The 15,556-nt window shown below is 42.4% G+C and overlaps 1 protein-coding gene across 4 annotated transcripts in view; it reads right to left on the reverse strand.

Moving 5' to 3' along the window:
• Positions 1-15,556, reverse strand: part of LOC146866845 (scavenger receptor cysteine-rich domain-containing protein DMBT1-like) — a 398,665-nt gene that overhangs the window by 341,678 nt on the left and 41,431 nt on the right. For all 4 annotated transcript variants that reach the window (XM_085602310.1, XM_085602301.1, XM_085602292.1 and 1 more), the window contains exons 6-7: positions 7,550-7,588; positions 1,925-2,197 (exon numbers count right to left, since the gene is read on the reverse strand). In XM_085602310.1, coding sequence (XP_085458436.1) covers positions 1,925-2,197; positions 7,550-7,588 — 312 coding nt within the window. The remainder of the gene's footprint in view (positions 1-1,924; positions 2,198-7,549; positions 7,589-15,556) is intronic.

Consider the following 15,556-nt stretch of genomic DNA (forward strand, 5'->3'; position numbering starts at 1 on the left):
CAAAGGGAAATTCCAGTTATCGGCGCTCGGTAAGCGGTTCAGCCTGATATATTAGATTAACAAAAAATGTTGATGATGACCTCTCGATATAACCAACATGAAGGGGTCAGGAGCCGAACACCTTCTGAGTAGCAAGGCCTTCCCACAGGAACCAAAAGGTTGTCGGGTGATAAATTATGCCCAAACTGTTGAGGGGACAACCACATTGGTCATTATCCATATTTTACAATAGCACAGGAATAAGTCTATGGAAGAAACAGTATTTATTACAGCTCTGGATAGGGGAGCAATAACAGAGCCGTCCTAGCAGCTATGCCATGGTTCTTTAGGATTAGATTGAGAGGTGCGGTGCCATTTGGAAAATAAATTGGCTTCCTGCAAGGCTGGAGACTCGAAAATGAGGATAGTCACATAGCAAGCCGTGAAGAGTCTACAGCCCACGGGATGCCCCTTTACCTGCCAGGCGGTGTGCAAAACAGTCCAGTCAGAAGGGACTGTTCTACTGGTTAAATCTTATGCTCTGATACTTAGCAGCCTCAATTCTAAACTTGTCTTCTCCATGTCAACACGATGGGAATATTATCAAGAACGGGCGATAATTATCGCCAACCTAGGTTAACGCAATTTTACATAATGCCGTCTATCGCGGGAAACTAACGCCATGTTAACGGCGTATTCACTTCATGCCAGCACCAGGCGTTAGCTTCCCGCTATCATGTCAAATGTCCGCGTTAAAATTACCGGGACGCCGATAAAAAAAGGAAAGCCGAACGTGAAAAAAGTGGCAATGGGCTCAACAGCGATACAAAAATCAGTGATAAGCAGCCCCAGGCTTGCTATTCCCACGTCAGGCAGGAAAAATCACCATAAAAGCTGCAAAAACACAAACAACTGAGAAGCACCATGGAGGAAAATGGAGCAACTACAGAGGCCAACCAGAAACCCAGAAACCCCCCCCCCCCCCCCCCCCCCCCGGAGGACCAGTCAGGGACCTCAGGGAAGGAGAAGGGCAAGGAGAAGAAGAAGAGGAACCCATGATTCAGTCCGCAGGAAAACAAGATACTGATTACAGAGGTGATTGAACACCACCAACAACTGTTCATCACGTCCACTCTGTCATTGGCAACTAAAAATGTAATATGGCAGTCCATCTTGGCCAAGGTGAATGCAGTCTGAGTGAGAGAAGGGAAGTGGACGACTGCAAGAAGCGCTGGAATGATGTGAAGTGCAAAACCAAGCTGAAACTCGCTAACAACTGGAAAGCAGCAATGCAGACTGGAGGTGGGTGTTGTGTCCCTCTTGGTCTCCAAGCTGCATGATTAGTAGCTCCATGGCATCTGTTGGTCTTCAGATGTGGCTCTGGGCTGGGCTCCCTTTCTACTGCAGGTTAGGTTTTCGTCCTACTTAAGACCAGAAAAAAGCAGGTCTTAAGTACCTGCTGACAACGTGCCTTATCGCCTGTTTTTCGACCACATCGCCGATCTGGCTGGTCGTTGAGGATATCGCGTAGTGGTGTTATCGTGAGTTTTTGGACGGGAACGCCTTCTCTGCATATGATTTGCATTAGTTGTCGCTGTCAGCCTTGGCGATGTTTTTAGCTGCAGCTATCGCAGGTAAACTGACGATGTCACCTGTTAGCACAGGCTTGTGAATAGGGCGATAAATCTTTCGCATCTTTCGTGGCGGAAAAGTGCCGCTAAATCGGCGATGAGTCCTTGAGAATATGCCCCGATGTGTGATCCTTTGAAACTATCTCGCTATACCTTAGAACAGTTACCTAAAGAAAATTGGGGCCTAAACATGCTTTAATAACATCATTAGTCATAATATCGTAAAGCTTGACAGTTACATTTACATCAAACAAATTCCACCATTCAAGTTGTTGTTGGTCCGTGAAGGGCCATGACTTCCAAGGAAAGCATACCTGCGCAGATGGTTGCTGCTTCTTCACATTGGCTGCTGGTAAGACCATTCCCGCTGCTGCTTGGACAGTATGACTGGCATGGCCCGTATTCAAGGCAATTGGCACTTGGGGCAGAAATCGGCTCTCCACAGTTGAGCATGTCGCATATGGTCTGTGCTTGACTCATTCCCCACTGAGAAGTGCATGCTGGTTGCCAGGCTCCATCATTGTATAATTCTACACGCCCGGCACAGCGACTCCAGCCATCAACAAGTCTAGCAACAGGATATTCCCCTGTTGGAGAAAGTAAAGGGTTGGAAAAGTTTACAATGGTATGTGGGACTATCTCCAGCAGGAGGGGCCAAAGTTATGAGGCATTGCAAAGAAACAGAGACTAAAACAATAGCAAAACTAGACATTAAATACGAGTTAGTAACGAGAGCTACAGTGACTGCAATTCCTGCCCCAGCAGTCCACTCACCAGGGGAACCAATCAAATCCAAATAGGGATTCATATGGACCCTCACACTCCTGTGATCCCTGGGTTAGTGTTGTTACCTATTTGTTTTGACAGCAGGTAACTTTCATTCACTTGCATTGCCTGTCTCCTCCCCCTACAGCGCAAGGATAATCAGTATTGGGGCCATTTGTTTTTTTTCCCAGAGAAAACACACTCCTGCTTTGAGTTTGTTTTCTCCCAGCAAAAATAAATGCCTAATTGGCAATTTAAATATGGCGTCTCTCAGAATTTTTTTGCCAGCGGCTCGCTTTACAGCACAGAGGACCCCGCCAGCTATGGGGGCTCTCTAAATAGCATAGTGCTTTGCTAGGGAAGATCACCCCCCTGGTGGAAGCATCAGGCCATCTGGCAGTGTCTAAATAAGGACATTGGTGTTTAATATTACACAAGTAACATAAATAGCCAATGGTTTGAACTGCAAATTCAGGTTTGTTCAGAGGATACTTGTTTGTATTCTTGAGGGTTTTGAAGAGTTAAAAGATTTGAGGACAGGTTCCCACTTCTAATAACATCCATCCTGAATGAGGAAGAATTCCAGCACTTTGTGGCACTTTTTCTGGCAGTAAACAATTTCTGATTATGCATAGACATTCATAGGATACCCTAGAACAATTCTTACTTTTGGAAATGTTTTGTGATAATTTTGTAATCCTATTTTATGTTTTTCTCCAACCTCTCTTAGTAGTGTTCGTGTATTTTTATCCTTTTGGTTCTAAGTCTGTGACAAGCTTGTGAAGGAGCATTAAGTAACATAAAAACTATACAGTTCTTATTTTGCAGATAGCAATCTGTAAAGAAGCCACCGAGTTGATGATAGCCCTAAAAATGGGGTATTGTTTTCTACAGGACTAAGACTTTAATCATTTTATTACTTTGGTATTGTATTGTATTGTACTCTGTTTGATTTTGCACAGTGCTTTAAATGGGATGAAAAACCGGTGGGGGGCTCTCAAAGGGGCGTGACCAATGTAATTAAGGGCGTGGCTTAAAACATTTAAGCTAAAAATCTGTGGTAATCATAGTGTGTCTTCCGACATCTTGCTGCTTCTGTCATTGCCTCAAGATAAATGAAACCAACAAGTAACATTACGCCTACAGCAAGCTAGGACTATTGACTTTGTCAATGGTTGCTTGTTGCATAAGATAAATATACAACATACAAACATGGCTTCTTTATGTATAATATTGAAAATGCTTTCGTTCTTGTGTGAAAGGTTGTGGCATAACGGCTAGAGCTGCTGACTTTGGAGCTGGGGAAGAAGGTTGGAGTCTTGGCGTCGGCTCAACATCCTGTGATCCTGGGCAAATCACTTAATCTCGCCGTGCCTACCTAAAAGCAAAAAAAATAATGAATATGTCCTTGTGTAATGTAACTGGTGCTCATGTAAAGTGCTTCGAGTCCGCACAATAAGGAACTGCAAGAAAAAAAAACATTCCATCAAAAGCAGTGAACTGCTGCACAATTAAGATTTTTTTTCTACCCTGAGGCTGAGGGCGAAAATGGAGAGCCCGGGAGGGACCCGTCTCAACACCTGCTTTTTGAGCTGCCGGTGCTGAGTACTGGCAGTACCCGACCCACTTAAAGGCCTAACTTTGTTTCGCACTTCATATCCCATAGTAGGAAATTAAAGCAAATTATCAGAAATATATCATGCTACACAACGGAGGAGTGCTTGGTTGGATTAGTGTTGTACTTTCAATAAGTCCTGTAAGAGAGACATTTTAGTGCTCTGGATGAGTAGCCAGAGTGGTGCTCTTATGGTGTCATAGGTTGCACCATTTACCAGTGTAAAGAAGGAAAGATGAGTGAGAGATAGTATGTGCACATTTTACATTAGTTGTAGGTATCATATGGAATTTTTGGTGACTACTTAGCCTTCAATCTACACCAAGCATTGAAGACAGTGACTTTGTAAATATTGTGAGATCTAAAGAGGAGAGAGAGAGAACAGAGATCTGACCTGCAGGTCTACATTAAAGGAATCCCTTAGGGAAGTTGTTGTTTTAGTTTTAAAAATCTGTCCTGGTTTAGAGAGTTCAAGGTTGAAGCTGATGAGGAACAAGAGTAGGACTTGTAGGGATGGGCAAATTAAGGTCTTTCAGGTGTCAGCTGGTATGTAGGAGATGTACAGGTACACATTGTGTTCAGTGAGGGCCTGGCCTGGCAGTTCAGGCAGGATTGTTCCAGTAGGAGCAGGATGAAGACTGATTTGCATATGGCTGGGTCCAAACTGAGCTAGCATGGTGTGCAAAGTAACAATGGACTGGAATGTGACCCAAGTAACTACCAGTGGCTGAGATTAATTCAAGCATTCCATCAATCACGTTTTTGTCTACTTCTATATTGCAAGTCGGTCTTGACCCTGCTCCAATGGGAACAGTCCTTCCAGAATTGCCAGGTCTGGTCCCCCCTGAACGGGAACACATTATGTTCTGGTTCAGGGAGAACCTGGCCCGGCAGTTCAGGCTGGACTGTTCTCATTGGAGCAGGGTCATGGCTGATTTGCAAATGGCTTTGTCCAAACTGAGGTGACATAGTGTGCACAATAATGATGGACTGGGATGCAACTCAGAGTAATTACCAGTGATTAAGATTAATTGAAGCATTCCATCCATTACTTTGCTGTCTACTCAGAGATAACAGCATCAAGGTTAATAAAAATACCAATGATACCCAACTCTACTTGAAAGTCTCTTCTGCTTCAGACATTCAACTCCTCGGGCACTGCCTGCACATTATCCAGACCTGGAAGCCTAGTGTCTACTTGAAGTTTAACCCAACTAGGACAGAATTCCTGTTATTTGCCAAGAACAGCAAACAAGAAACAGTACAAATCTGGCTCAATAACATGGAATTGCAATGCTTCGCTATACATATACACACATAAATACATACTGATGGGGGGTAGAGCATTCTGGTCCTAGTCTCCTATTAGGCCTTACATTGATTGTGGGACTGGGGTCTCATTTGTGTGATAAGTTAATGTTTACAATTAGATGGTACAAAGGATGATTACATTTTAATTGTGATTGCAAGAAATTAAAGATTTTAGAGTCTCAGGATAAAAAGACAGGTGTTGTAAATACCATAATTAATTTCCTGTTGGAGAATGTGTATGTATGATAATTGTAGAGCATACTCATAGCCACAATCAAGCTGAACACTCTTCAAGAATAGAAGATAGTGCTGTGTGAAATGATTTGCGCTGGCTTCTAATTTGGAGTTGTTTTTAATATACCTCACCATCTGCCTTTGGTGCATAAGACATAGATACTAAACATAGCGCATGGAAGGCCTGGCATGAATTACTGACAGGGAAATAATAAAAACATCTTGCACATTCTCATACAATCTCTGCAATTCTTCCAAAAATGTACAGAAAAAGATCTTTTGGAGATAGCTTGCAGTCAAGGACTTCATTTCTTTGCCCTCCATTTGTAGAGGGTAAAAGAGAATAATCTTACAAAGATTGGTAGTATACAATGTGGTGAAGTTGTATAACTTGCAGCTGGCCCATGCCTGTCCGTCTAGAGCCCCATACCCTGTCTCAAGCTGCAATTGGGAGAAAAAAGAAACAACAGTCCCTATAATCTGATATCAGGAGAGCAAAACATCTCACCATAGACCAAGTGTCTATGTAGGTATGTCGCTAATCTAACATAAGTATGAGACAAGTGTCTATGTAAGAGAACACCTAATCTAGCATGAGGAATATCCGGCACAGAAATATTTCTTTGAAATATGTAAAAGAGGAATTTATTAGAATAAAAGTATGTTTATAAACATACAGAATAAATCACTCATTCATTCAATGGATATAATAACACGCCTCCCAACAGAGGTTACATTTAAAATATATCACACAAATGGGTTAAAAAACTTTAAAAACAGTTGACGCAGCGTTTCGTGACACCTTGATATTTTCACCTTCTTCAGGACTAAAAAAGTTTTCAACAGATCTTATAATGAGTTGGATTATGTTCCGATAATAGATTCTGTGGTGCCTTTTGTCCCACCGAGAGGCCACAAAAATAGAGCCTTACAACTTTGCCAATCGGTATACCTTCTCTGTCCGTTAGAGCCACCGTCATATTGAGATTACACGGGTTGGAAGTTAAAATTTAAGATACAGCTCTGACTTTTTTTTCACCCTTCAAGTCCAGAGCACAGTGTCGCCAATGTAAAAACGTCGATGCCAGGTCTTTAAAACTGCTAGATTAGGTGTTCTCTTACATAGACACTTGTCTCATACTTATGTTAGATTAGCAACATACCAACATAGACACTTGGTCCACGGTGAGGTGTTTTGCCCTCCTGATTTCAGATTATAGGGAATTTTGTTTCTTTTTTCTCCTTGTGTATACCCCGTCCCTTTGCTTAGCACTGGGATAACTCCCTCTTTCGATCAAGCTGCAATTGTCCATCTGTTCAGCATATTGCCCACTAACTCTCAGTCATAACTCATACCTGAGGAGGGAAAGGTTGCCGCCTTTCATCTAAGAATGTCTTGGTACAAACAAGGGACCTTCTGCACCAGGAAATACAGTGTACTACTTTTCTTTGCTATGTATTTTTTTGTTCTTATTGTACTTACAAGTGGCTAAGAAATTAAAATATAATAAAAAAAATGAAATACAGTGTACTGTAGGGCCAACTGAGATTTACTTCACTTCAAGTGAAGTGGGCAGTGTCAGACAGTCTAGGCCAATACGATTTTCTTATGTGAGAAAGATAGGTTGCAATGTAGCTCCCTAAACCACATCTCTTCGATATAGCATTACTATATTTGGACCAGCTGATGCACATTCATCAGCCTTAGTTCTCTGGTGAGTAGGTGCCACGTGAAATATGTTCTTGGTCCACCTAACAAATGTTAATGGTTCCATTATGATGGGATTGTTAGCATTTAAGGTCACTGATGCAACCCTATTTAGGAAGGATCCAGAAAGGTAGTTTTCCAGAATGTTTAAAAAGTGCCTATCAGAGGGAAGCAAAACCAAAACAGAGCCCAAGGTTATATAGTAATGTCTAAGCTATTCTATTTGTTACCTAACTGCATGTTGTGCTCAGAAGAGTGAGAAAAATGAAAGTACTGACTACAAGAAAGTTAGAAAAATCAACCTACCTGTAACTGTTCCCGTTATCGGGGTGGTTGTTGTATAACCTGTGAACACAAATAAATATCTTGTGAGATTCAGGAGTCTGTTTCTTAAAATCATACTCCAAATAAGCATTTATCCCTCAGACTCATGACTGTATAAGCATAACTACCCATATTCTGTAGCAATTCTTTAAATGTCCATAATAAATGGGAAGGTCATGCCATCGATTGGGCTTATATATTTATTTAATTGACAAGAGCACAAAAAATGTAACACAGGTACTTACTCTAACTGTTATAGGTGTGGTAAATATCTTTTACGATTTTTGGAAGTCACAAAATGTTTGAGAAAACTGGATAGTAGGACTAAGATTGTTTCAAATCCTTGAGCGTAGTAGAATGAAAGACCTAAAGCTATAGGAAACATGGCTGGTAGGGGGGGTGCAATAAATGAAATCCTGCCCAGATGGACCTAAGCATGGAAAGGACGATATAAAGTAAATAAGTCAGGCAGATACATTGAAACAAGATTTTTTGTGTATTTAAAGACAGGATGTAAATGATAACATTGAAAGTGATGCAAGCCAGGCACCAAATGAAGTGGTGGGGATGGCCTTAGCTAGGAGCATATGTTTTGGGAGGTTAGGTCCCCAGCAATGACAAATAAGTGTTGGGTGGAGGAGTTGTATGTTGGATATGGTAGTTTTGGAAAAGAAAAGGTGAACTAACATTGGTATTTTGAAGCATGCAAGTGGTTTTATTTTCGGGGGTAAACAAGTAGCAAATAGAATATTTTAAATCATATTTGTCAAAATTAGACACAGATCAAAGATATCCAAACTGGAAGGATATCGGAAGCCTCAAAAGTATAGCTGAGGACTTAAGGGCCGATTATGATGTTGGTGGGACCAACACTAACTTGCCATTGGTTTCGGTCCCACCGACATCCCTAACCACAGTCTCACAGCCACATTAGGATGCGATCCGTACGGCCGCATCAACCCAGGGATCGACCAACAGCTTTTGAAGGGCTCAAAGAGCCCATCAGTCCGATCGCATCCCCCACAATGGAGGCTGTGCCTTCTCAGGCACTGCCGTGGGGATTACGATCCACCTTTTACCAGCCATTTAATGTCAGTCCTTCTGACGTGAAAAGGCTGGTGGGAAGGCCTTTTTGGGGCCCCTAGCAGGGCCCCAGTCCCCCCGTGGCCCTCCACTATGGGCCCTAAACATCCCTGCATCGTGTGGCAAGCAACGCATGGTGCCTGCCACAAGATGCAGGGATGTTTGAAAACATGCCTATTTGCATTGGGGCTTGTGCTGAGGCCTTTGTTCGGGCCACAGCACAAGCCTCAATACAAATAGGCATGCTACCAACCACCTCCATGGAGGTTGAATCTTAATTTGGCAGGTGGGACCAGCGAATATCTGTCTGTCGGTCCCTTTTCTGCAACAATGGCAGTATGACGGTCGTCTGACCGCCATCCTAATCGGCGCCTTAGAGTCCCATGTTGTGCACATACTTCATCTGCCCAGTAAAATTGGTCAAAACGTGATTAGATTTACATACAGATTTACAACAGGTTTGGATGTTCTTCTTAAATGTACTTTTGTAATAGGTTGTAGCATATGGAAAATCACAAAGCAAATAGAAATCGGTCAGATTAGTTTACGTTTTATAGGACTTATATACAATTTTACAGGTGCCACTTGGTTGAGCATGAACAGGACAAAACCACAAGTTCACTCCGACCGTAATGGAGCGCGGGCTAGATACAGGATTCACGCAGACCCTGGAACAGTACCTTGGATGATTAAAAAATCAAAGACGATGTATGGCTCAGGGGAGGTGAGGTGTAGCTAAAGAAGGTGAAGCGTCAGTTTCTTACTGCTATGGAAGGCAATTGGCATGTTGGCGCTCGGGATTGTGTATTGCGCAAAGGAGGTGAGGCGTCACTGTAGCGAGTGATGCATCAGTTCCTGGAGGCGGTGTAGGGACTTCGAGCTGCTAATACCTGGAAAGGATGCAAGGGGCAGGGGAGGTGATACATTGGTTACAGGTGCGATACCTCGATTCCTTACTGCTGTGCAGTGTCGATGACCAAATCAGCACCCAGGGTTGGCTCATTGCGCATGGGAGGTGATGTGTCGCTTTCGGCGAGGCATCAACTCCAATGGTGGGGCTGCGACAATGAAGTATCGAAGGTCAAGCCATGATGCGTCGATTCCACAGCGTTGATACAAGAGCCGTGTCAGGGTGGTGCATCATGGATTCTGGTGAAGCAGTGCTCAAGACTCATGCAGCAGTGGTTCTTCGGAAGTGCTATGGCAAAAGTCGAGGGTTGTATTGAAAGTTGCAGTTGTTGCATCGAGCGGAATCAATGCTTCTGTGCAGGCAGCAGTGATGCATTGGTTCCGAAGTAATCTTTGGAGTCGATACGTGGTTTCTTCTTTTAGAACAAACTCTCTTCCAAGGGCCCATTTGGCAGCACTTGGTAGAGTATGGCTCTCAGCAGAGGAGCCCAGGTGCTTTAGGTGAAGTCTTTAATGACCCTGAGACTTCCAACAGGAGGCACGCTCAACTCAAGCCCTTGGAGAAACTTTAAACAGCAGGAAGGAGAGAGCAAAGTACAGTCCTCTCACTTCCAGGACATAAGCAGCAGGCAGCAGGACAACAGCAAAGCAAACAGCAAAGTGGCAGTCCCTCCTTGCAGTACAACAGCTCTTTTTCCTGAGAGAATATCCTTAATCCAGAAGTGTTCTGAGTATATGCTGTCAGAGGTCCAGTACATATACCTATTTTGGCCTTTGAAGTAGGGAGAGTTCAAAGAAAGGTCTTTGAAGTGCATAAGACCCTGTTCTTCCTTGCTTTGGCTCCAGACACTCTACAGGGGTGGAGACTTCTTTGTGTGGGGACAGGCACGGGGCACACCCTTATTCATGTGCAGGTGTCAGCTCCTCCCACAACTCTAGCTGAGGAAGGCCCATCAGCCTGGTGGTGGGCCATCAGGATATGCAGGTCACACCTCAGCTCCCTTTGTGTGTCCAGAGTAAATGAACAAAGCCCAACTGTCACCCTGACCCAGACGTATATTCAGAGACAAGCAGACATACAGAATGGTTAAATTAGGAAAATGCCAACTTCCTAAAAGTGGCATTTTCAGACTTGCAACTTAAAAACCAACTTTACTAAAAGATGTATTTTTAAACTGGGAGCCCAGAGACACCAAACTCTAATCTTCTACCTGCTCCCAATGTAAAATTACACTGGAAAGATGTGTCAAGGCCATCTCCATGTTAACCTATTGGAGAGATAGGCCTTGCTGTAGTGAAAAGGGAATTTGGCAGTTTTTCACTACCAGGACATTTAAAACACAAATATACATGCCCCCCCTTTAAATACAGTGCCCTTTGGGGCTGCCTAGGGTCTACTTTAGGTGTGCTTTACATGTAGTAAGGGGGAAGGTTTGGCCCTTTCAAGTGGGTGCACTTACCAGGTCAAAATGGCAGTTTAAAACTGCACGCACAGGCTCTGGAGTTGAATACTGAGACATGTTTGCAGGTCTACTCATGTGGGTGGCACAATCAGTGCTGCAGTATAACAAGTACCATTTGATTTACAAGCCCTTGGCACACCTGGTGCACTATACTAGGGACATGGTAGTAGATCAAATATGTCAATCATGGAGAAACCAATTACCCATCATATTTTAGACACAGAGCACATGTACTTTAGACCCGGTAAGTAGTGGTAAAATTCAAGAGGAAGCCAAAATGTTGGGGGGTAACCCTGCAAAAAGGGACAGGTCCAACACTGACAGGGATAGACAAAAACCTTTCAAATTGATACACAAAGATCCTAAGCTGACCAATCATAGCAAGTTCTTAAACATCTCCATAAATCTATGCCGATTGTTTTAGTAACCTTTTTGATTATTCTGAAGAAAGATGCCACCAATACAAAATAAGGTGTTTGTTAAAATATGTTTTTGGAAATGCAATAATCAGATCAGATGTTCAATTTATGAAAATGCAGACAATTCACTATCAAATGTAAGCTTTTTATTTTAGAAAAATAAACTCAGTTCCCCAAAACAAAAAATATCAGCACATAAAAAAATGAATTTTCGTCCTTAAAAACAGGTTTTTCATTTTCCGTAAATGTGTGTTTGGTTTGACTTTCATCAAGTATGTCAAGTACTGAAATGGATAGATTGTACCTAACCAAGCAAAGGATTGCCATAATATCAGGGCCCATGTTATATGACTGTCATGCTATGTGTGCCCATAATATGTCAAAAATGACCTACACTATGCCAGGGCCAGCGTTATACTAGAAGCAGACCATCATTTCTCGCAGTAAGAGCACCAGTATGCCAGGGTCATCATACTAAAGTGGGTAGGCATCATCATGCTATGGGTTCCCACGAAATGCCAAGATTCACCACCAGTATATTAGAGTCACCATTATACCAGTAGTGGAGGGGTGTACAAATTGCACAATCTTCCTCATGCATGTACACATGTGCAAGTACACCAATATGTACTTTCCTCACATACACAGGCACACATACCAGCAGCATTCAACCTACTTTATATACTCGCTCTGCCAGCATGTCCACCTGTGCCTGTGTTCCCCTATTTGTCTTCCCTTAGGTGACAGGCCTTATATCACAGTTACATTGGCCGCTCAATGCCTGTAATACAGCCTATCGCCACATGGATTGAGCAGTGCTTAATTTGAGCCGGGGCTTTCCGATGCTAAGCACCGGCACTTAATTGGTTTCCGGTGCTCGGCACCGGCACCAAATTGTCAACACCATATTTAGAACAGTCCACCACATGGTGGCGCTGCTCATCTAATTAAGAGAGGTGCAGAACAAAGGTAGTTTAAGCATACAATATACATTAAAATTGCTAATACCTGCCTCCCCAGCCATTGGTTTAGCTTTGGGGACCTGGAATAATCTGAACTGACGCATTTACATGCAAGAGAGATGGATAGTAGTTGTTTTGGCAGCGATGACAAGGGAGATGGGTGGTGCAAGCAGCAGTGGCCTCCTAGTCAGAGCCCTGGCACTTAATATTTTACAAATTAAGCACTGGGCTTGAGCCACACAATGATTTCTTATAGGCTATTCCATGTCAGTCATATTTAGCGTGTGGCACACGTCCTGTCACTGGCTTTGGAGTGCTGTAGAGAGCTGTATGACATGTGTTCCAGACTCTTGTCTTTTACAAAGTGCTAGTGCATTGGTGCACAAAAGAACACAAGTGGTGCACGTGGGACGGTTTGAACTTGAACCACCATCCCTCAGATGTTTAGTTGCTTCATTGTCACAGAGGTGTGAACCTGCACAGCAGAGGCGTTTTTGCACAATTTCATACCTATGGAGTGATGGGAGAAAAATGCAAAAAGGGCACAGGTAAACGGCTGTCCCCTGTGATATAGATGGATACTCAGGTATCTTAACAAAGCAGACATGAAAATCATGATGGGTAGATATAAATATTCAATAGAATAACATGTTGATTGTGTAATGTATTTGATCACTGCGTGTGGTGTGATGTATTGGACATTATGTCAAATATGTATTGTCACTTATCTCAGTGGTGCTCCTTGTATCTACATCGGAAGGATACATGGTTTGGTGGACCCTGAAATCTGAGTCTGTGAGCCAGTGATTAAACACAAATTCCTGCACTGGATGTATCAGAGGACTGGGGTACTAGACTGGCCAGCTCTTTAGCATTAACAAAGCCTTAGCAAGCATGGTGATACTTACTTGTACTAAAAACTTACATTTTACATAGCTGCTAGTTTCACAATGTTGCACTACCAAGTAGTTGTAATTGGCTGTCAATATTATTACTCAATTTAATGGTAGTCAATATCTTAGCCTGTGAATGTTAAAAGGCTGAGTTAGCCCAGATAGGGATTTAAACTCATGAAAGATCTTAAAAGACTCTCAGGGGTTGAATAAATTCTTCTTCAAGGAGCGGTGATAAAGTCAGACGTATGCCTGCCTAAGGGAATTGTCTGCTCAAATATAATATGATTAATTACAAAAACCTAGCCAAGATTTCGTCCCTATTGAACAATGAACTGATGGTACTCTCTGCCTGTTTTTTGCATCGATCTCCCCTTCATTTGTTTCTTACTACTTGTCTCTCTCATTCACACTCCAAGCCTTCCTTCCCTTATGTTCAGCAGCTCCCAAGCGTGTTCAGGTGCAAGCTCACATCTTGCCTCTCTTATGTTACTTACCTTGTTTCGTTGCCCTTCCCACAATTTGGATATAAAAAAGCTCCTGCCCTGATTTACAGAGCAAAGAAGCAGAGACCCTTATATGCACGAAAAGCAGTAAGGCCCTTCTAAGGCAGGAGGGCTAAAACAGAGCAAAACTCATCTGCAACGTGAAATTAATCATATGTCTTTATCCGATTTGCATGGTTTTGGCGACAGTATTGAGTGACCCTGGACCACCAGGAGATGGCTGGGGATTATATAGAGCTCCACCCTGAAAATGCATTGAAAAAGTGTGAATAAATGGAGATAAATGGTACATTTTCTAGAATTTGCCTCCCAATATACTGTCATTACTGCTCCACAACAGCATGGTGTGTAAGGCCAGCTGGATGAATTATAGTGCTACAAGACAGCCCCGGGAGCCTTACTGATTCCTCTATCGTATCATACAACGTTTAAAGGTTCAGAGAACGTAAAATATACATTATAGTCAAAACTTTATTCACAATCATCAAAGTAAACATAAACATATTAGCACTATAATCTTGTAGAATAACAATGTTCTTGAGTCGATAGTGTATATATCTCCAAAAAAGAGAAATAGAAATGATTATTCCACATGCAACAATCACAGCATTCATAACATAGCATTCCATTCAGCTATCCATCCTCTTCACACTAATAAAATCAAGTGACAACTTACAAGATTGATCTTATGAATATCTACAACATTGTCTTCACATCTTTAAACAATATTTGATGTATAATCTGCAATAATTCAATACTTGATGTAGTTTTTTGGTATTTCTATCTAAATGGCTGGAGTTCTCAATCATTCAAATTTTCTATGTGCGTTTCGGCGACTCGTGCCTTCTTCAGGAAAGCACCTCCACAAGACCTTTTATTCCTTCATAGATATCCTGTAATGTCATCATACATTCTACTGAGCCAATAATATTAAAATTGAATAGATTATCAAAATCTCTAATGCAGGTAAGAACCTCCACTAAGTGCCTGATCGCGCCCCATCTGCAACCACCCGCAAAGGGCAATAGCCATGAGACCAGATGGCCATAGTCAATATCTCTTTAGTTAGTGACTAACATACTCCATAATGGCACCCAGTGTGTAATATTAAAATACCTAGATTAGAGCTAAAAGACACCCATGCAAATAGCAGTGCCTATTCCACATCCAAGTGCTGGGTGAGCTACATGCTGGCTCAGAGTGTGCTCAATGAGCTACATGCTGCCCCAGCCTTCATTGATAAGTATATTGACCTATCTGCGTAATGAGGATGCTCAAACTCGATGGGTTGGTAAACATCTAAAAACAGATGCCGCCAGTTAAAAAGGACAGTGGAACCCCTAGAACACTGAAAAACAATGGATCGTGTATAGGCGTATAGTTGCGCAGATCGTGAAAGAACCCCTGAGGTAATGCACGTCTGAAACCTAATGATGTGGAGATTCACACACCTAGAACAGGATGTTCAGCTTCTTGGAATCCAGGAAATGGGACATAAGTTGCTGTAGGATGATGGGTTTAGGAGGGTTAGAAGGGACCTAGGAAGTTAATAAAAGCTGATATTAGGGTAAATCATTGTGGCAATATATCACTGTGCTATTAAAAGTAAGGGCTTCTCTTTATCGTAGGAGTTCTACAGCAACAAAACAACGGGGAACTCTCAAAGGAAAAACCTCTGAAGTGCAGAAGGCCATCTAATCGAAGTAGTATGATCCTAGTATAAGCTGCTGAGATTGGGAATGAAACCATACAAA

Source organism: Triturus cristatus, chromosome 1_2 (genome assembly GCF_964204655.1).
Source record: "Triturus cristatus chromosome 1_2, aTriCri1.1, whole genome shotgun sequence".
Classification (NCBI taxonomy): domain Eukaryota; kingdom Metazoa; phylum Chordata; class Amphibia; order Caudata; family Salamandridae; genus Triturus; species Triturus cristatus.